We start from the raw sequence: 22,667 nt of genomic DNA, 5'->3' as shown, positions 1-22,667 counted from the left end.
AACAAATTTTTAAAAAATATTTTTCACCATTTTAATGGAGTAACAAAAATTGACATAAAAAAATTTCAGTTAGTCCTCTAAAAAATTTATACAATTAATTTTAATATTTAGAATAAATCAACAAAAAATATTATATCACATTATCGATTGATACAAACCGATTGGTTAGCGTACTGCTGTAAAAGGCTCTCGCTGAGTGCAAGAAGTCGATGTCTCTGTCTCAGATTTTTAGCACGTACATGCTCAGAAGCAACTTCTTTAGTATAATTACCTGGAAACCAGCCTTGTTCACCACCTACTAGTTTTTCTCCGAGGTTCCACCCATCAGCCATCTTTCTGAGAACGTTTATCACGTCACCTATTTTATAAGAAAAAACATATCAACCATTTTTATCTCAGTTATCAATGATCATCGTTTTAGATTATATAATATCACTTAAAATATACAAAAAAAAAAAAAAATAATCACCTGGTTGAAGTGATAATTCATCGGGTTGTACTGGAGTGTAAGAATACAAAGCCATAACTTGTGGACAATCCCATGTTTCATACAAAGTTTCACCAACTAAATTTGGTTTCGGCGGTGACACTGCATCAAGCCATCTCTCTCTTTCAGTAGAATTTTGACAAGACAAAATATATTCGACATGCCGACTGCAGTAATTGTCGAGTAATGTTAAAATCATCGCATGTCGTCCAGCGAAAGGCGAATCATCAGGAACTTTTTCTAATGCAATAAGGCTTCTTTTACACGAATCAATCACTGAATATACTTCATCTTGATTACTGAAATAAAATATTTAAATCAATGAAAAAAAAAAATAAATTATCATGAGCTTAAAAATGTGAAAAATAATAATAATAATAACTAACAACCTTGCAGTCACTATGTGACTGCCGTAACTTGTGAACTACAAATAAATAAAATTTTGCTTTATTAAATAATGACTTTTGTTAAATTACACTGTATTTTTTTAAATATTGACGTTTTTAAAGATATAAGCTCATCCCGATGTTATACTTATCGAGACCTTTCATTTGAGTACCCACATCATTTTTTCATATATTTATATATATCATATATACATGAAAAATACATTAAAATGCATGTGGGTACTCAAATGAAAAGTCTTGATGAGTGTAACATTGGGATAAGCTTATATCTTTAAAAATGTCAATAGTTCACGAGATACAAGGTCATTTCTTAATTATTGACATTTTTTAAGATATAAACTCATTTTGATGTTACACTCATCGAGACCTTTCATTTGAGTACCCACATGCATTTTGATATATTTTTCAAATATACATATATATAATGTATATAAATATATGAAAAATTGATGTGGGTACTCAAATGAGAGGTCTCGATGAGTGTAACATCGGGGTGAGCTTATATTTTAAAAAATGTCAATAATTCGCAAGATATAGGGTCATTTCTTATTTGTGTATCTAGAGATAGAGCATTTTTGAATGTTGCCTAAATAATTATCATAATAAATTAACTATCAGTGAGAATGATATGAAACCTTGAAAAGGCACAAATTCAAGTCAAGATCTTTGCAATGAGACTAAATTTTACTTTAAAAAAACCGATTTTATCATATGACTATCCTGGAGACAAAATTTTTCTTATTCTCTTAATAATATATAATAATAATAATAATAATAATAATAATAATAATAATAATAATAATAATAACTCACTTTGACTTTAATTTAGCAATAAGTAAATGATCTGTTAACAACAAAAGATAAAGCGGTGTCTTGTGAAATTTTTTTCTAAATGTCAGTACATACTCAGTACCAGGTTTAGCGAGTATCTGTGTAACAGGGCCGCTTCGTACCAGATACCTATCACGCAAATCAATAGACGGTACCTTAGTCGTGTACTCAATTTTTTTAGCCAGTGAAGCCATTTCAATTTGTCTTCCTGCGACTCTTGCACCTTCATTACACTCGGTAACGACTCGCCCGAGTACAGACAGAACTTTTTCCCAATCGAGCCGTTCTTCATGCTCCGTCGACAGTTTCGACAGCACCGCATCAGCGAGTAATGGCAGTCTTGTGACTCGTTGCATCGGTAACATCAGGAATGAGTGAAGCGACAGACTCTGACAAGCTGGATGGGACTCTATTCGAGTAACGGTTTCTACGAATTTTGATGATTTCTTAGAACGAAGTTCTTTCAACGTCAAGTCAATGCTCACTTGATTTGAGCAATAGTCCGTGTATATTTTGGAGCAACGTTCTGCGTGTTTAAGTAACACTTCCGGTAGACCTTTTAACATCGGATCAGCACGCCACACACTCTCTAATTCCGCTAAAAGTCTTTCCGATGCTATCAAAACACTCGGTACACTGCCAAACAATTTTTCACGGTCTGTTGCTGATAGTGCTTCGTAGACCAGCTCATGGTTTATCAGAAACTCATTAACTAATACTCGCAAAGAATTTAAATATGATGCTTCAGAAGTTATTATTTCAAATTTGGCTTCTTGTAATTTTTTTTCATCACTTGTTAGTTGCTCTGAAATTTTAATGATTGAGATATTTTTTACTTTTTATACTTAACTTTAAAACAAACATTTTAATTTATAGTAATTATTGTACAATCATGGTCATCAATTGAAGTATGTTTTTAATATTACTGGAAAATAGCCGTTTGTAAACTAGAACGTTTATTAACTCTAAATTTGGAAATCAGTTGATAACATCATTTGTAAAATTAGTCGCTAATAAAAAATGATATTAATGAAATTAGCGAAATGGAAATTTGACCAAACATAGGGTATAAGTACCGTTTTTGGCCAGTTAACATTTGAATTAATTTATAAAAAATTATAATATTATAACCATATTTTTGTTGAGTTTTAAGAAATTTATATTAAAACAAATTGAATTTCTGATGGTTTGTTAATATAAATTAATTTCTATCGTTTATTTAAACAATAAATGGCCATAAACGATACAGTGGCCACAAACGGTACTTTTACCCTAAATTCAGTGATTTATAAAATAGCGAAAAACAAAAAGTCCTTTTAGATGCCTCAAATCGTTTTTTGATCCGTCGATCCATTCAAGAATTACGAGAGATTTAGAAAGGGCTAATTTTACAATTCACAAAGTTTACAATCGGCTAATTTTATAAGTTTCTGCAGTAAGAATTCGCTAAGTTCACATAGCCACAAATTTTTGTTTTTCGCTATTTTATAAATGACTGAATTTATATTTGGTGAAATTTCCATTTCGCTAAAATCATTTTTTATTTGCAACTAATTTTACAAATGACATTATCAACTAATTTTCAAATTTATAATTTATAAACGTTCGAGTTTACAAATGGCTATTTTCCAGTAAACTTAAAATCATACTTAAATTAATGTCCACGATTGTAAGTCTAACTGATAAATAAAAAATAAAAATTTTTTTTTTCAAAATTTGTATATAAATAACATACTAATCTCACCTAGTAAACCACTTTTAATAACTTGAGGCGTTTGACACCAAAGAGTCCTACAACCAGGTTTACCCAGTTCGGAAGCTGACGGCAATGAATCTTCAGCATCACCATAACTGTCTGAATCTGACTGAAAAGCACCACGGAATGTCGAAGCCGCATAAAATTGATACAGCGGTTCTTCCGATAATATATTGTAGTCATCAACTAAACAAAACAAAATTTATTATTAATTATTATTATCATATTATCAATTACGATTACAATGATGTATACTATGAAAAACTATAGAAATAATTAAGCATTTAAAAGTGAAAATAGTTTATCATTACTTTCTCTGTCGCATAAATTCATATACGGCCAAAGTTAACAATTTTATTAATAAGTTTACCCATATATAAATTTATCAGATAAAAATTAGAAAGGAATATTTATATTTAAATAATAAAAACTAAAACAGAGTAACATTCAATTAAAACTCTCACCCGCATTTCCATCACGTTTTGAGTAATTAGCATTGATCCAATTGCTATTTTCATAAATATCATCACAACTAGTACTGGTACTCGCACTATTATTATTATTATTGTTATTATTTCTGACACTTGTAGCATTATCGTTATCGAGATAAAATGTTGACATTGCCGCACTGGAACGTTGAAAATGTTTTTTGAAGTTAAACACTTGACTCGATTTGGTATTAAAGTCATCCGTATTTGAGTCTGTTTCCGTGGAACCAGAAGTTCTTCTTCTCATTCGTCCTAAGCTTCCTTTAGTAATACTCCAGGTACGTTTCAACATCTTCATACGTTTCCCAAATGTCCCAGTGAGACTAGATTCTCTTGGCGGCGGTGGTACCGGTCTTAGTGGAGCACCCAAATTAATTCGTTCTCTCGTCGATTCATCAGTTAAGTCGACAGTTAAATTTTTATTACTTTTATCGTCTGATGAATTAAATAATTGACTTCCACTATTAATTGGATCCACTTGATTAGACTCATACGGCTCAAATGAATACAGTGTCTCGTAGTTTGAATCGTCTGAGCCCGTATCTGTTGATAAATTAATTTTATCTTTAATGTTGTTATCTTTAAAATAATAAATGAAAATTAATACTAAAAAAAAATTGATAAACTTAATAATAAATTAGGCATTTATGATTGCTGTTTTTTTTAATCAAAGAGACATTATAATAATAATATTTTATTTAATAATAAGGACCTTTACATTGCAGAGTTAAAATTTTTATGTATTATTGAATAAAAATTAAGTAAAGGTTTTATAAAATTTAATTAATAAGCAGTAATGTTGCTTGTGACTGATTACTAATAGTAATTAACTACTGGTAAAAAAAAATTTAAAAAAAATGAATTTAATTATTATGATTTTTCTATTCTACTCGCAGAAGAATCTCCTTCGAAGAAACCTTCAAGAACGTAGCAGGATGTCTCCTGGATGTCCACGAGTGCTTCATCTCCATCTTCGCTCTCAACAGTTCTAAGCTGGACCAATCCTTGTGCGTTGTTTGTCCCCTTAGAATTAGTAGTTGTAGTGGTAGAAGATGAAGTACAAGTTGTCGTTGAGTTTAGTTGATCTAGAGTGGTACATTTCAGATGGTTGACATCCTTGAGGTTAGTTGGTCCACAATCCCTCCACGTCTGTGGATTTGTATCTTCCCCACTCGCTGTTGGTCCAACGATGAGAACCGATCCCGTACCAAGGCTGACAGCCACTTAAAATCATTCCCAAGGTCAATAAAAATCTCTCTTTTAATGTGTCTCAATGTAAATATGTTACCAACGTCATACTCCATATTTAAATTAATATAAAAAATTATTTCGCAATATTTTAAATTATTTAACAATAATTAAATACAGATTGTTTAGTAATGACCTTCTTATTAGTCACGATACTAAAAAATAATATATGACGTAGCTACTAATAGTTACCTTGCGTATTAGGACGTCGTGACAATGTTTTCAAGCCTGATCTCATCCTGATTATTTACAATCACTTGTTTTAAAATTCAAATAAATAAAATTATTTAAATTATCCGTGTCATTAATATTGTAATTACTTTCAGTGTAACTTAATTGTTATTATTTGTATGTAAAGAAGAGAATTAAATACGTGCGGGTGCCGTTGCCGGCTCGCCCGTGACTGAGAGTGAGAACATTGGATATACCAACACGCAATATGCGCTTTCACCTTGCTAGTACTTCCAGCCAGTCACTCTTGTATTCTCCATACTCCATACTACATATCCAGCTCCAAGTTTCCTCCATCTTCCTTTAATTATCTCTTCTTATCTTGTGCTGCTTATTTTTATTCAAACACTATGTATATTAAATTAATAAATAATATTCCCACTGATTTAAATAAATTATATTAAAATAACTTTTTTTTTCTATTTACCAATTTCTTATTTAAATTTATTTCCTCTTACTTTTATAAATTCCCATTGAAATTTCTCCTCCTCAAGTTTATTAGTATTCAATTCACAATCGAATCGAACAGTAATGACCGATAAATGCACTACCAAAACGTGATCTCATCTTCAACAAATTCACTTTTTTCACTCAACAATGAATTTTTTAAACTCAACGGTAAATCGTTGTTGCGCAATCGTAAGAGAAATAATCACTCAAATAAGTTTATATTTTATAAAAATTATTCAGCCGATTAAATTAAACGATTGATTACAAAACTAATGTGAAATTTTAACAATATCTCGTTACATTTATTACTTATTTATTTAAATATTTTTTTATTATACTACTTATTCATTTAAAAACAATGATAATTACAGTAACAATATAAAAAAATATATTGTATTAATAACAATATATTAACGAAGAAAACTTTTACTTTATAAAAGTTACCGTGTGATCACGTTAAGAACAATTATTACATGCTCATAAAACAGTTGTTGTTCTCAAAGAAAAATATGCTTCCGTAATATGAAACAAGAAAATAGTTGTAGTTTTCATAATAAATAATTAGGTATATATATATATATATATATATATATATATATATATATATATATACTTATTCACTTAGATATACAGTTTAACGTGATGCACTCGAGCACATATTTCAGGTGGTTATATCAAACCTAAATCCTTTCTTTTTTATTCCGGCTCCCAACTGCATGTGCATATATAAGCATCTATCATACGTACTTACAGTTTAAAGTCAAAATACATATTTTACGATACATACTTACCAGAGACAGTGGACGGTCGAGACACTCGGTTGGTCGAGCGTGCTGAATTCTTTCGCGATGCTTTCGATCTTTGACGACGCACTTTCCGCGTACGTCTTTGTCCCGATTTCTTTTTATTGCTCCACGCATTTTGATTATCAGATGCATTTCTTAATCTGTAAATTAACATAAATAATTAATAATTATTCTTACATGATTATTATCATATTTTCTGCGTTATTATAGCAAAATCTTGGGAGAACTTTACACAGAAAAAAAAATTCTTAATTAGAGTATAAATTTTATTGACTCAAGAAAATATTAAGAAAGGTTGAAAATTTCTTGAATAAAATTAATGTTTTTTGATCCAAGAAAATTTTTTCTTGCTCCAAAATAACTTTCGTTTTACTTAAAATTTTCTTGGCGCAAAAAATTTGTTTTTTGTGTGTACACAGAAAAAAAAATTTCTTGGCTGAAGAACAAAATTTTTGGCTCAAGAAAATTTTCGGGTGCCTGAAGGAAGACCGAAGTTGTGTTGGCCTAAGTAAAAATTTTTCTTGAAATTCTATTCTTGGTGGAAGTAATTTTTTCTTAATTCAAATTATCATAAATACTTGATACAATAAATTTTTATATTTGATCAAGATTTTTAGATACTTTAGGGAAGCAGCGCCATCTACTTCAGCTGAGAAAAAAATTTTCTCACCTTGAGAAAATTTTTCTTTTGAATATTTGATTTTTATTGATTTAATCAATAAAAATATTAATGAAAATTTACTTCTATCTTTATATTTAATTTTTAGGAGCAAGAGAGAAATTTTCTCAAGACAAGAAAATTTACTTCTATCAAGAACTAAATTTTTTGGAGCAAGAGGCTGAATTTTCTCAAAACAACAAGATTTTCTCGACTTAAATAAATTTTCTTGGATCAAGTTACGTATTTCTTAAAGCAAGAGAATTCATTTTGTTGGAATAAGTGAAATTTCTTGTGTAAAAAAAAATTTTTTTTTTCGCTCAAGAAAATAATTAGAAAGAAAATTATTTTCTTGGCTCAAGTAAAACCTTTTTTTCTGTGTAGAGTTTCTCATCGAAATTCTAATAAACATATTTTTTTTTTATTTAATTTAAAAAAAAAATAGCCAATCAATAAAATTTATTTTTGTTGCAATAAAACAATTTTATTAATAAAAAAAAATGAACTTACAGCGCTCGTAGATTTTTAGACAATCCGTTTATAGATGAATTTTCATCCAAATCCTCCCACTCAGATTCTTTCGACGGATCTAGTTGACTAATGTTGATGGAGCCAGCATAAATACTATTAACGCGAGATTCACATAAAACAACACCTACATCATCGTAAACAGTAACCTCATCATCAGCATCCTCATCAACTGTTGAATAATCATTTCTCATGTATATCAAATCATGTTCTTCTTCATATTCTTCTTTTTCAATTTCTTTAAAATTTCTTCCCGTTACGACTTGCGTTTTATTCGCTGAAACTTTATCGGCATTCTTGTCATGCTCATTACCACTACCACTACTACTACAACTACTACCACTATTTTCTTTTTCAATTGTGGGTACTTTAGCTGGCAAAGGATCACGTACAAGCATAACATCATCATAAACTTGTTCGTCTTCATTATTCACTGATCCATTTACACGTAATTCTGGTACGCCCACATCGTCGTACGTGTCATCCTGATAAAATATAATATATAACAATTAATTTTCATCAATTCTATAGATTATTATAAATTCTATTTATACGAATATAAGTAACTGTTTAAAAATTTATCTTAGATTAATTACTGAAATAAAGACAATTGTTAGAATAATAAAAAAATAAAAAGGTCAGTTTTGTTCTTCAGCTTTCCATCTATAAATAATCAATAATTTTTAATAAAGTAATAAATGATTAATAACTTACAAGAACATACGGTGAAGGTGATCCGACATCGTCATACTCATCATCGTCATCATCATAATTACACAGCTCAACTCTTTCAAGTTTTTCCAGTTTCATATTATTATTATCATTACCAGAACATTTAGCAATGCGACTCCATAAGAAACTAGTATTTGCTTGAAGTTTCGACGAATAAACAGCTGATTCGTTATTTGTTTTGGCGAGATGTTCGTCAGAATTTCTCCTAGAACTCCCAATGATGGATACCGTTGTTTGTCTTTTATTAAAATTCGTATCAGGTTCCTTAATATTTTCACCAACTAGAGTTTCCGCCGATGAACTTCTCTTACAAATAAATTCATCGTCATCACCCATTTTTATAAGACTATTCTTTCTTTTATCGTTTATCAACGTTAGAGTCGCACATTTCTCTTTGTGATTAATAATTTGCATTGAATTATCATCAACATTTTCTAACCAAGACCATCTTCTCACACCTGCTACGTGAACAAAATTTGATGGTAATGACACATTACGTTTTGGCCAATTGTATTTATTATTATTATTGTTTTGTTTATTAATACTTTTATTATTATCCTTGTTTGTATCTTTGTATTTACTTATGGGCAATATATTATTTATTAATTTCCTAGTACGTTTATGTTTAGGCACATAGTGTAAAACAGTTCGAGTAAAAATCCATCTTGGTTTAACAATGAATCTTTTTTTACTACTGTTGGATCCAAATTTCGACGATGGGCAGTATCTTTTTGGGCGTGTTATTGTAAATTTATGGTCTAGCTTTGTCTCAGTCTTATTTTCCCACGAATCATCACCATCCTTGTAATGTACATCATCTTTAAAGTCAATGTCCGCTTTATTCGTATTAGTATCAACTGCAGACTCGACAGACTCGGTTGAGATTCTTTCTTCTACATCATTGTCCTTTGTACTTTCCAACTCCTAAAACAGACACAAAGAGTTTATGTTTATTATATAATATACAATATTAAACTCATAATTGTAATCATAATTAATAACTGACATTGAATTAAGTATACAAATAATTAACCGAGTATATAATTATAAAATTGTTTTAGCACACTTATTAACATGCTATTAAAACAAAATTAAGGCATTGCAAAAAAAAAAACAATGATCATTTATAATAACAATATTTTGCTCAATTATATGCAATGAATAATTGTTGACATTTTAACATACACCATTGGATCCGGTCTTAAGTCTTCTGAATACTCAATCGCGACAAATGAAAACCTTGAATGATTGTCAAGTATAAAGTTAAATAAAATAAACAGTGAAAGTTTTATTTCCAATTATAATTTTCCATATTACGCTAACTGATTACAAATTTAACTTTTGTATTTTAAATATCAGCGAACGGTATATTTTTATTTCTAAAGTAAATTTAATTTATTTATTGATAAAAACTTATCAGGAAATTCCTGGAGCTATTAAAGTTTAAAAAATACACGTTTAACACATTAAAAAATTGATAACTGAATTTACCAAGTATTCGACAATTGTAATCTTTTTATTAACACTTTTAACGTTTATAGGTAGGACAAAAACATTTTATTGAAAAAATTTTATTTAAAAAATTTAATTAAAAAAATTTTTAATTCCGTAAAATAACATTAAAATTAGCAGTCGCTTGAACATTTTTTAATTTTTTTTAATAAATAAATTTGTTCCGAAAAATTATTTCTAAAAAATTGCATTTTTTATTTATTTAATTTTCAATTTCTTTGATATAATTTATTTGTTAAAAAAATTCTTAAAATTATAAAAAATCTGCTAAATTAATTTTCATTATCACAAAAGAAATTTTTTTTTTTTAATAAAAATTAACCGTGTGTTTGATGTTTTTATGTTTATATTATCATAAAAAAAAACTCCCTATCATTTTTTAAATGTTTTCTCTTATCAATTATCGTAAAAAAAATAAAATTATCAATAGATAAAAGTGACCGATCATTGGTGACTCTAAAAAATAAATAATTTACTAAAAAAATTAAAAAAATACAAACCTTTGAATCCAGTTGGGAAACAATTGAAGTTGAGGAATCATAAACAGAAGAATCATTGTCATCACTTATAAAATCAGTATTATTATCAATGCAAACAATATCATTTGGCACCAACTGGAGTGGTAAGCTGGCTCTCCTCAGAGCTAAACTGTCAATTGTATTTTTGTTATTATGCTTATCATCACTGACAACGACAGTATCACCATGAAGAAAACTCCGATTATGCAATACCGTTGAATTAATCGTCCTACTTCCCATTGTCTTGCACGCAATATTATTTAATAACAATTTATCATAATGATTATTATTATCTGAATTGGCAACGCTAGGTGTCCGTTGAAGCTGCATAACCTCACAAAGTTTTTGCTTTTTAAATATTTAAATTCTTAACTCCAACGTCATCCACTCAATCAAGCATTTAAACTAAAAATAATAACAACAATAGTTAATAAATGACGGATAAAATTTTTACCACATATTATTCACTTGATAACAAAAAATGTATTTCCGTTTCAACTCATATTTTTTTTCACCATCAGCACTATCATTTATTACTCACTTACTTCTGAGTAGTTAATTAGAAATAAAAAAAATAAAAAACATTTTTGATTAGGAAGTATAAATACCATTGATTAAGCACAATAAATCTGTCAATTAACCACCACCGTTGAAAATAACCGGCATTTTAATTTGAACTAATATTCGCGCGCTCCATTTTAAATTTTAATTTTAATCACATCACATTTCTCTTCAGTAACTTTAACAACAAATTCCTGTAAAATATAATTGCCAAAGATTAATAAATAATAGTTCATTTAAATAAAATAATTAGGATTAATTATTGTAATTATAATTAATAAGTACCAGAGTTTGTTGAGCAAGTGAAAATTATTATTATATTTATATTTATACTGGGGAGAAATGCGAGCAAATAAATCGAGCGTTGCGAATCGTCTCTTGGTACCGACTGACACCAGACACGTGTGTGAACGTCGTGTTCTGTAGAAAGACCATTTTACAACTTGTAACTTGTATACGTACATAATAACAATAACATTATAAGGAATGCGCGCCAACAGAATACAACAATCGTAATATATAAAAACATAAATATATATCGCCGTATATTTTTATTTGCTTAGAGTAAATAGAGCTAAGCTTACTTTTTACTGTTGTTTATTCTTCCACATATTTACAAACATCTATAAAAGTATGTACATATTTATATATCCTTATTCCAAACTCAAACCTAAAACAAAACGGTTTAAAAAAATAATACGTAAGTATAAACAAAAATATTTAAATGTTAAAAAAAAAAAAATCGTACTCAAACTTTGAACTCAAAAACAATACTGACAGTTTTAAGTTACAGACATAATATATATAAGTAACAGTCAAGCACGATTGGTCAGTAATTGTAACCTAAACTCAACTTAAACTGGCAGGCAGAAATTTTTTAGAGCCACAGTTCCAAGCCTAGAGCCCCTTCAAATCCTTCAATGGAGTGGAAAGATGAAAGACGTTGTCAAGGCAGCAGCAGACCAGTACCGCAAATGCTTGATACAATCTTCGCGGGGGGATCGGCAACCTTCGGTCTATCTCGGTCACATATTTCAGGGCCGTATTTTTTAACTTGTTGCTTTTGTTTTTGTTTCACTTAACTTGAGACTTGCGACACTCGATAAAACCCACTGTCAACAGTCAATATAATATAGCACAGCTATTTGCTGTATAATAGTGATGATTGATGGTCTGTTTAATATTACCAAACCGATATCTGCTACTGTACTCTATTAAATTCCTTTAATTAAGCTTACAGGCACTGATAGCGTTGGAGTTGGAGATATAATAATGAAAATTAATAATAATAAAGTTAGCCGACGATTTTAATTTTTTTTATTTTTTTTTTTAATAATTCAATTAGAACAAAAGGATTTTTAAAAAATTGCACTTACAGTTTTTAAAGTATTTTACAAGTGAAAATTTAAAAAAAAATTTTTTTGATCATTTTTTCAATAAAAAAAAATTTTTAAGATTTTTTTACATTAAAATTACAAAAAAATAAAAAAAAAAATTTCATTTGAAATAAACTTTAAAAACTGTAAGTGCAATTTTTTAAAAATCCTTTTTTGTTCTAATTTAATTATTAAAAAAAAATCAAAAAATTAAAAACGTCGGCTAACTTTAGTATCATGATATAATAGTAGACTTATAAGCCTAGCTGTTTAGAACTAAATGATAAAAATGGTAATGGTATTGAGGATCGGTATTGGAGATATTGGAGTTATGTATACATGCGGATACTGTTTCTTAAAAAACGTTGAAAGGAAGTTGAAAGAGACTGAGTCATCTCAAAGAATGTTTCAGTCTCAGCCTCGCAGGTGGTACCTGATTGCTGATGACCGGAGGTATCAACGGAGATTCCAATGATGTGGCCGTTCTGTACATTGGCCTCATTTAACTCCCGGATTTTTGACCGCAATTTTTTTATTACACATGTAACGCACGTATATATTATATACTTAATTGTCAGTAAGAATTTTTTTCTTGATTTCTTTATATTTTTTTTATATTAAATATTTTGATTAGGGCTCAACTTGTGAGTCAGGTGATGAAATATTTATTTTTTTACAGAAGAGATGATGATTACGATGTTTTGTTTTGATTAATAAATATAGAATAAGAAAATAGCATTTCTGATTACTGGTAATGACTAAATTAGACTCGCACCTTTGACTCAATACTTGATTGGTGTATTATAATTCTGATGCCTTCGTTTCTGTTTAATCAGTTTGTTTTATATTACTTGGATTTAGTAGGACTTTGACACTGGGTGCTCGCTAAGCGTACCAGTAAAGTTTACTTGCTACTTGATTGCATAAAACTCAACAGTTATTACCGCGAAGTCAGCGAAGAAGAATCCTGCTCTGCACTTGTCTGTCAAAAAGCATATCAAATTTTTAATATATTTAATTTTATTCCTTGGGATATTGAACTAACGGAAAATGTCGCTAGATCAGGTATTCCTTGTTTACGATTTATGAAAAAATTTATATTTAAATTATGCAATTTAATCATTTATTTTCATTGCAATATGTTAACAATTTTTATCATGGTACAGCAATCTTACATAATTCGTTGCTTTTTTTAAAACAAAAGTTATCGGATTATTTAATATTACTTTATTTTCATAATAATCGAGCCTGTTTACGTTTATTATACATTTCTTAAACAAAGAAAAAAGTGAAGTTGTTTGTTTTGCTCTAATTTTTAATTTTTTTTTTTTTTTTTAATTTATTTACAGGAATTTGAACAAGCTGCTGAAGATGTTAAATCTTTAACCAAACGACCATCAGACGATGAGTTGTTAGAATTGTACGCACTTTTTAAGCAGGCTACGGTTGGTGACGTTAATACTGGTGAGCTAAAAATCATGCGATTTATAAATTATGTATGAAATTAACTTTGTGATAAACTCGTTTTATATTTTTAAATGAATACTTCTAATAATATATATAGTAAAGTTGATGTTTACATAAATTTATATATATGATAATTAATTATTAATAAACTAGCAATCTTGCAGTCACAATATGCATAAATAAAATTTTGCTTTATTAAATAATGACTTGTTAAATTGCACTGTACTTTTTTTAACTATTGACGTTCTTAAAGATATAAGCACGTCCCGATATTACACTCATCAAAAGCTTTCATTTGAGTACCCACATGCATTTTTATATATTTTTCATATATACATATATATAATATATATAAATATATGAAAAAATGATGTGGATACTGAAATGAAAGCTTTTGATGAGTGTAACATCGGGATGAGCTTATATCTTAAAAAATGTCAATAGTTCACGAGATACAAGGTCATTCCTTAATTATGTATCTAGAGACAGAGCATTATCGAATGCAGCCTAAATACTTGTCATTATAAATTGACTATTGATAAGAATGATATGAAACCATGATCAGGCACAACTCTAGGTCAAGACTTTTCCAACGATACCAAATTTAACCATAAAAACTCATTTTATCATATAAATACTCTGGCCACAAAATTTTTCTTATTCTCTTAATAATATAGATTAATAAATAATAATTAATAACTTGTCCAGGTCGTCCAGGAATGCTCGACTTGAAAGGCAAAGCTAAATGGGATCGATGGAATGGTAAAAAAGGAATTTCAAAGGATGAAGCTAAAAAATCATACATCGCTTATGTAATGGGATTGCTCGCAACATATAAATAAATTATTTTACTTTTACTTTACATCTTGATGTATACGTCATACTTATTATATTTCATTTAAATTCTTTTAGCAAAATCTGAGTAATTTTCTCATTCTTTATAATTTATAATGAATCTAAACTTTCTTGTAAAATTATTGAAAAATTATCTAATGTTATAAATAAAAAATTGTTTAAATATTAAAAATTTACTCAGACTTTTATAATTAAATATATTCATGACACAATTTGTTTAATTTGCGAAATTTTGTACTAAATATTTGAATAATTTAAACTCAAATATTTGCCAATGAAGAAAAAACACGTAAGTGAATTTCAAATATTTTTTTAATAGCAGATTGTTTGATTTTCACGATAAAAAATTGCAGTAAACTCTGAACGCAGATGTTAAGCAAATAGTTTTTTAAAATTATTTCAATATTTTTTTATAAAATTTTTTTAATGAATTTTAAGCTCCGTTTATCAGCAATATTATATCAGTACACTACTATCAGCGATTTTTATCTATATACTTTAATAAATCTAGAAGTATCCTCGATAATACTTATTAATAACTATAAATTGAATCAACCATTCATGTAATTATTAATTACAGGAAAAATTTCTCACGTTTAATAAGCATGCATTTAGTATATTATGGCTGAATAATAAATATGAGCATTTAAATTATAAATTACTGATAAAAAAATCCATTTAAATGATAATTCACGAGAAGAAAAAATTAATTGCTTTAATAGATATGAGTTCAATTATTTTCAACGTCGATCAAACTGAACTCAGGAAATTTTTTTCTTAGCTTCTGATGAGATATGAATTGATAATAATTGTTTTAATTAGAGTAAAATGACATCAAAATAAACGAAACTGAAGATATTTATTTATTTCTTCTTTTGGTAGCTACTTTTATCTACGTTTATGTATACACTTGTCATTATTATTATTATTATATGAAAATTAATTTAGCAGATATTTAATAATTTTAAAAATTTTGGTGATAAATAAATTGTTGCAAAAAAAATTAGGAAAAAAAATTAAAAATGCAATTTTTTGATGACATTAACGTTAGCAGTTTTGATAATTTTTAATTTTTTTAACAAACAAACTTATTTTGAAAAATAATTTTAAAAAATTGCATTTTTTATGTTTTAAAATTTTTACATGCCAATTTTTTCTCTAATTTTTGCTTGTCACATTTTTATTATTAAAAAAAATTCTTAAAATGATTAAATATCTGGTAAATTAATGAACATTAATTTACCAGATATTTTATAATTTTAAGCATTTTTTTAACAAATAAATTATGTCGAAGAAAATGAGAAAAAAAATTGACATTTAGAAAATTAAAAAAATAAAAAATCCAATTTTTCAGAAATAATTTTTCGGAGCAAATTTATTTATTAAAAAAAATTAAAAAATTGTCAAGCGACTGCTAACTTTAATGTCATGGTAAATTAATTTTAATAATTTTTTGAAAATAGTTTTTTCGAACAAATTTGTTTGTTAAAAAAAAATTCAAAAATGGTCAAGTGACTGCTGACTTTAATATCATTATTATTATATATACATTATCTAAATTACAAAATAAATTTATCTTCAGTACAACTGTAATTTACAAGTACATAGGATAAACATGAAAACAATACCTCTTCTTTATTTTATCTAATTATATTTTGAATCGTCGATAATAATGAGTGCAACTCTCTTTTCTTGCAATTAGTGTTGCATTTTGCCGCGAATCGAACAGCGCAAAATATTATTATTGTTTTTATCCAATCCATTTACATACATGTGTTTATTTTTATGTGATTCAATTTAAAAATATACTTTCTGTACAAATAATTATTCATATAAATATCTAATCGAACATGCATAAAACATGACGTATAATCGTTGCTTGTAAATTTTGTATCAAACAAAGAGAGTTGTCAGAAATAGATAAGAGCTATTTAATTACTTTTTTAATTGCTAGACGTTACAACACACAAGATAAAAAAAATTTACAGTTTTTACTAAAAATTAACGCCGAGAATAGTTCCGAATTATCTGAAAAAGAAAATTACTGTGTATAAAATATAATGGAGTAAAAAAATTAACCAAGTCAAAAGTCATCATTTGTTGAAATCAAGATAGCCTTTAGTCTGTGATTTAATAACATCTTTCCATGTGTGTGATAATTTTCTATGTCATTTTATAAATATTTATTAAGTTTTGTAATAATTATTATTTCAGTAAAAAGTATTTCAATCCGTTAGAAAGGTTCCTTGTAAACAGTAGGTTATACATTATATACCTATGCTCTATACCCTCTGTATATATTAGTAAGCAATAACCATGACAGGTAAGAATTTTATTCAGATTTTTTTTTAATTTTATGATAAATAAATTTATTTACTTATTTTTAGATACAGAAGCAATGAACTTGTGCCTTCCAAAACCAAAATCACCAACTTTCATTCCAAAACAAGAGCTTGTTGACGAGGTAAATTAAAACATTGAAATTACCAGATAATACTAAAATTAGACGACCTTTAATGATGATGACATTAAAGTTAGCAGTTACTTGACTATTTTTTAATTTTATTTATCAAAAAATTGTATTTTTAATTTTTTTTAATTTCTAATTTCCATTTTTTTACCATAATTTATTCGTTTAAAAAATTCTAAAAATAATCTAGTAACTGCTACTTAAATTAATTTTCATTTAATGATACTGAAATTAGCAGACATGACATTTTTTGATTTTTTGAATCTATAAAAATTATGAGAAAAAAAAATATTTTTTAAAAATTGCACTTAGAATTTTTTAAATTTTCTACAAGTCAATTTTTTTTTTTTTTAATTTTTTTCAATAAAAAAATTCTAAATATTTTCAAATGTCGACTACTTTAACTTTCAAGGCGTTTAAAAATTTATGATTTTTTTTAACAATTTAATTTCAAGAAAAAAAATACTTCTAAAAAGTTGCACGTATAATTTTTCAAATCTTCTAGATGTCAAATTTTTTTTTAATTTTTTCAATAAAAAAAAAAAAGATTTTAGATGTCTAATTTAATTTTGATAATTAGCAGACACTTGATAATTTTTTGACTTTTTTTGAATAATAAACTAGGTCTAGAAAATTATTTTTTAAAAATTATATTTAAAAATTTTCAAATCAAAAGTTGTATTTTTCCCGCGGAAACTGAATGTTTATAAAGTTTCAATATAAATCGTTTAAAGGATTAAAGTATCACTTTTCGTACAATATCTAGCAACATTAATAAAATCCACAGATTCGGTAGAAACTGGCGCCAAGTTCCGTTCAAATCCGTTGTAAACGGAGCGCCAGACTACCGAGTGTGTTTACTGTAAGCAGAACGGTATTTCGAGGTTGCAAAATTTTATTTAATTCTACGGTACTTCTTGTTCCTAAATTTTATATTATAACAGTAATTCATACTTTATTTTACTGATATCAATTAATTATATTCAATTATAACAATTAATCTACTTGAAATTGTTAAATTTTATCAGCACAAACTATAGCAAGCTCAAAAATTTCGATCCTGACTTTTTTTCGATGTAAAAAGTGACATGCCACAGACTAAGTAATTTGAGAATGCATGGTAATAGTCCAATAGATGGGAAACTACAGTTAAAAAAATAAATTTCACAGCTTGCATCTACACCCGCCAGGGTGCGCTGCAATTATTTTTACATAAACTGTAGCTTCAAGGGGATAGTTTGCTATAAAAAATGCAGCCAACTTGAGATTTAAGTTGGAACCAATTGCAAATTTTTATTATAATTACAAAAAATACTAAAATCCGAACAAAAATAGTTTCACTGTAAAAAAATCGCGCCAAGTCCACGTTCATAAGACTATTAAGAAAAAAAATTTTTATTTCTTTACAAAAAGATATAAAATAAAAAATTAAAAAATCCAAGTAACCGATATGGTTGTATATGATTTTTGGACATTAAAAAAAATTTTGTTGTAAATTTAAAAATTAAAAGGAACAATTTTGGAACGTACTTGGTGTGCGTCATTGTGTACTTCAATTTTTTTTAAAAGTCCTAGTAGATAGATTTTAGGAATTTCATAAAAAGTGAAATATTTCGTAACCACGTACACTAAATACGTTCCAAAATTGTTTCTTTTAATTTTTAAATTTACAACAAATTTTTTTTTAATGTCCAAAAATCATATACAACCATATCGGTTACTTGGATTTTTTAATTTTTTATTTTATATCTTTTTGTAAAGAAATAAAAATCTTTTTTCAGCCTCCAGGCGGAAAGTGGCAACTTTCGGCCCGCTGCGCTAAACGAAATTACCGCTTTCCGCCTCTGTCGGACAGAAAATAGTATACAAACCTATGGCAGGAAAATAAATATCTCAGATCACATATATGTCGACCTCGGCTTCGCCTCGGGCAACATATATGTGTTCTGGAGACATTTCTCATTTTCTTGCCACAGGTGTGTAATATACTATTTCTTAATAGTCTTATGAACGTGGACTTGGCGCGATTTTTTTTACAGTGAAACTGTTTTTGTTCGGATTTTATATAAATAAGCCGCGAATACTCTTTAGCTTAGATTGATACACTAAATTATCAATTGTAAGCACATAAATTAAAAAAAAATTTTTACATTTTTGTAGTTGTGATAGTCGTGAATTTAAATTTAATACTTTAATACCTAATAATTTAAAAACAATATCAATGATAATAATGATAAATAGTATTATCAATTTATTTTTACCATTATAAATATTTTCAGTATTATCCTTATTGTCATTGTTAATATTGTCGTTATTATAATTATTATTATTTTAATTATTATTTAGTGTCATTATCGTATTGTTGTTAGTAAATAACACAATTAGTAAACTTATAAATAATATTCGTATTATGTAAGGAATATCATCGTTTCAAACTTCGCTCAATTAACAAGTAGTGCCACCTACAGGCAACAATCATCAAGACGTTGTAGTATCTGTACATTGCTCGAACAGAATTGCTCAGATCTTGATCGGCTGACTTTTCCGAAGAAAGCAAAATCAAAAAATTCTAGCTCTTTTAAGTATTGACTCTAGTTAATAAATGCAATTGAATTAGAAGAAAATATATTTAGAAAAATACATATGGAAAGTTATTCACTAATTAATTCTAGGGATTTTATATTAAAGAAAATTTTTAACATTATTTGTTATTAAAAAAATTTTCAATTCAAAGTTTGTATTTTTCCCGCGGAAATTGAATGTTTATAAAGTTTCAATATAAATCATTTAAAGTATCACTTTTCGTACAATATCTAGCAGCATTGATAAAATTTTATATCAATAAGCCGCGAATACTTTTTAACTCAAATTGATAAACTAAATGATCAGTTGTAAGCTTTTAATTTCACATATATTTTGAAAAATTTTTTACATTTTTGTAGTTGTGATAGTTGTAAATTTGAATTTAATACTTTAATACTTAATAATTAAAAAACAATATCAATGATAATAATGATAAACCATATTATCAATTTATTTTTACCATTATAAATATTTTTAGTATTATCCTTATTGTCATTGTTAATATTGTCGTTATTATAATTATTATTTAGTGTCAATATTATATTGTTGTTAGTAAATATCACAATTCGTAAACTTATAAATAATATTTGTATTTTGTAAGAAATATCATCGTTTTAAACTTCGCTTAATTAACAAGTAGTGCCACCTACAGGCAACAATCATCAAGACGTTTGTAGTATCTGTACATTGCTCGAACAGAATTACTCAGATCTTGATCAGCTGACTTTTCCGAGAAAGCAAAATCAAACAATTCTAGCTCTTTTAAGTATTGACTCTAGGTAATAAATGCAATTGAATTAAAAGAAAATATATTTAGAAAAATACATATGGAAAGTTATTTAATAATTAATTCTAGGGATTTTATATTAAAAAAAAATTTTAACATTATTTGTTATTAAAAAAATTTTCAATTCAAAGTTTGTATTTTTCCCGCAGAAATTGAATGTTTATAAAGTTTCAATATAAATCAATTAAAGTATCACTTATCGTACAATATCTAGCAGCATCAATAAAATTTTATATAAATAAGCCGCAAATACTCTTTGGCTTAGATTAACAAACTAAATTATCAATTGAAACTTTAATTTTACATGAATTTTTACATTTTTTTGTAATTGAGATAATTACAAATTTAAATCTAATCCTCAATACTCAATAATTTAAAAATGATAATAATAATAATAATAATAATAATTATTATTATTATTATTATTATTATAAATATCGTTGCTATTATATTTATCAATTTATTATTATTATGTTATTAAATGCTCAGGGGGGTTGTCCCCGGAGTCCGATTCTCCGAGGGCCCAGCCTGAGCTCCATCCATTACTGCTGTACCACTCCGCACAACAAGGCGGTTAGTGATCACAGCAGGCCAAAGTCATTTTCCTAAGTAGACGGAGGGAACCTAGTATGACAGCCTTCTGCATCCTGACCGCCAAGAATTCAGCTTTTGATGAGCAAGCTGGAACTCTGGCAAGTGAGGATACAAAAGACTGTTTCATCCCTCCGAGGACGCCAACAATCAGGACGACGAGCTTGACACGGTAACCTGGGTAAAGTTTGCCAATTTCAAACAGGAGATCCTGATATATCTGTCTTTTGTGCTCTTCTTTGGCTGAGATGTTGTATTCAGCCGGGGCCGAGAACTCAATGACATAAATGTCACGAGTAGCCTTGTCGAAGAGCACAATATCAGGTTTGTTGTGATCTATCCGCCGAGTTGTTGCAAACGGCATGTTCCAATAAATTTTGCAACTGTCATTCTCAACAACCTGGGGAATATCTCCTGGCAGATAAGGCAGCACCGGTGTCACGTCAATACCGTAGCGGTGACGAAGATAGTAGTACAGTACTCTCAGGGCAGCATTGTGACGCTGGATGTATGCACCTCTCGCCAGCACAGGACATGCTGACAAAATGTGCATAAGCGTCTCCGGATGTTGTTTACACGCCCTGCAGGTCGTGTCCGGGAGCTGCACCTGGAGCACCTTGCTACGGTACTCTAGAGTGTTAATGACACCATCTTGGCAAGCAAATATGAACCCTTCAGTCTCGGACATCAGGCCAGCTGACTTTAAGAAGGAAAACGTCAGCTGGGTGGACAAGCCATGATCACGCACGTGTTTGAAGAACACGCTGTGCATAGACTTGTCCATCAGTTTGCCTAGGAGTAGTTTTTCCTCGGCGTTCCTGATGGCGCTCTTGAATTCCTCCTTTCGGAGTTCCATAAGAGCGTTTATTTCTCCAAGACCAAGGGTTCTTGCCGCATATATTGCTGCCTTATATAAGAACGACCCCTTATGCGCATTCTCATGTTTATGAACAATTTGCATAAGAAAGTCATCCTCATCTGCAGTGCAATTGACAACTTCGTGTGTTAAACCCAGGACTAAACGATCGTGAAGCCGCTCCAAGCTCTGCAAAACTCTCCCACCGATCGACCGGGAGAGGTATAATCTGGCGACTGATGAATTGGGGTGCATGCTCCGGTTCATGTTGATAGTCTTACGGGTTCTGATGTCGAGATCTCGCAGATCCTTTTGGGCCCATTTTAAGACACCGAAAGAGTATAGTAAGACTGGGACAGCGAGCGTGTTAGTAGCGGAGACTTTATTTTTGCCGGAAAGTTCGGAGGACCAAATTTTCCGGAGTCTCCTAACATACTCGCTACGGAGAGCTGCTTGGACTTCGGAGACC

At 28.5% G+C, this 22,667-nt stretch overlaps 5 protein-coding genes across 7 annotated transcripts in view; 3 read left to right on the top strand and 2 right to left on the bottom strand.

Moving 5' to 3' along the window:
- Positions 1-17: 17 nt before the first annotated feature.
- Positions 18-11,639, bottom strand: LOC123261466. Of its 3 annotated transcripts, XM_044723063.1 has the most exons (11): positions 11,499-11,639; positions 11,261-11,407; positions 10,635-11,057; positions 8,605-9,546; positions 7,873-8,375; positions 6,690-6,844; positions 3,946-4,512; positions 3,470-3,667; positions 1,708-2,530; positions 470-786; positions 18-358 (listed from the first exon to the last, which is right to left on the bottom strand). In XM_044723063.1, the coding sequence occupies exons 3-11, from the start codon at positions 10,980-10,982 to the stop codon at positions 141-143; spliced, it is 4,071 nt and encodes a 1,356-aa protein (XP_044578998.1). In that variant the 5' UTR covers positions 10,983-11,057; positions 11,261-11,407; positions 11,499-11,639; the 3' UTR covers positions 18-140. The 3 variants fall into 3 exon arrangements, with proteins under 3 accessions (XP_044578998.1, XP_044579005.1, XP_044579012.1); XM_044723070.1 differs by having other exon boundaries at positions 10,635-11,407; XM_044723077.1 differs by lacking the exon at positions 3,946-4,512 and having other exon boundaries at positions 10,635-11,407.
- LOC123261593 lies at positions 4,681-5,795 on the bottom strand. Its single transcript, XM_044723280.1, has 2 exons — positions 5,410-5,795; positions 4,681-5,192 (listed from the first exon to the last, which is right to left on the bottom strand). The coding sequence occupies exons 1-2, from the start codon at positions 5,453-5,455 to the stop codon at positions 4,840-4,842; spliced, it is 399 nt and encodes a 132-aa protein (XP_044579215.1). The 5' UTR covers positions 5,456-5,795; the 3' UTR covers positions 4,681-4,839.
- Positions 11,640-13,278: 1,639 nt separating the features above from the next.
- Positions 13,279-14,918, top strand: LOC123261618 (acyl-CoA-binding protein homolog). The gene is made up of 3 exons (XM_044723318.1): positions 13,279-13,654; positions 13,939-14,053; positions 14,765-14,918. Exons 1-3 carry the CDS (start codon positions 13,640-13,642, stop codon positions 14,896-14,898), a joined length of 264 nt encoding a protein of 87 aa, XP_044579253.1. The 5' UTR covers positions 13,279-13,639; the 3' UTR covers positions 14,899-14,918.
- The window catches only part of LOC123261603 (acyl-CoA-binding protein homolog), a 20,086-nt gene continuing 10,954 nt past the window's right edge, over positions 13,536-22,667 (top strand). Inside the window, exon 1 of the mRNA XM_044723299.1 lies at positions 13,536-13,654. Within this exon, the coding sequence (XP_044579234.1) occupies positions 13,640-13,654 (15 nt within the window). The 5' untranslated portion in view covers positions 13,536-13,639. The remainder of the gene's footprint in view (positions 13,655-22,667) is intronic.
- Positions 17,297-22,667, top strand: part of LOC123261515 (solute carrier family 2, facilitated glucose transporter member 3-like) — a 24,036-nt gene continuing 18,665 nt past the window's right edge. Inside the window, exon 1 of the mRNA XM_044723155.1 lies at positions 17,297-17,375. The gene's annotated coding sequence lies outside the window, so the exon portion shown is untranslated. The remainder of the gene's footprint in view (positions 17,376-22,667) is intronic.

The sequence above is a fragment of the Cotesia glomerata genome, linkage group LG1 (genome assembly GCF_020080835.1).
Source record: "Cotesia glomerata isolate CgM1 linkage group LG1, MPM_Cglom_v2.3, whole genome shotgun sequence".
Classification (NCBI taxonomy): Eukaryota; Metazoa; Arthropoda; class Insecta; order Hymenoptera; family Braconidae; genus Cotesia; species Cotesia glomerata.
Note: the sequence above shows the minus strand (reverse complement) of the source record. Positions and strands in the feature narration are given on the sequence as shown.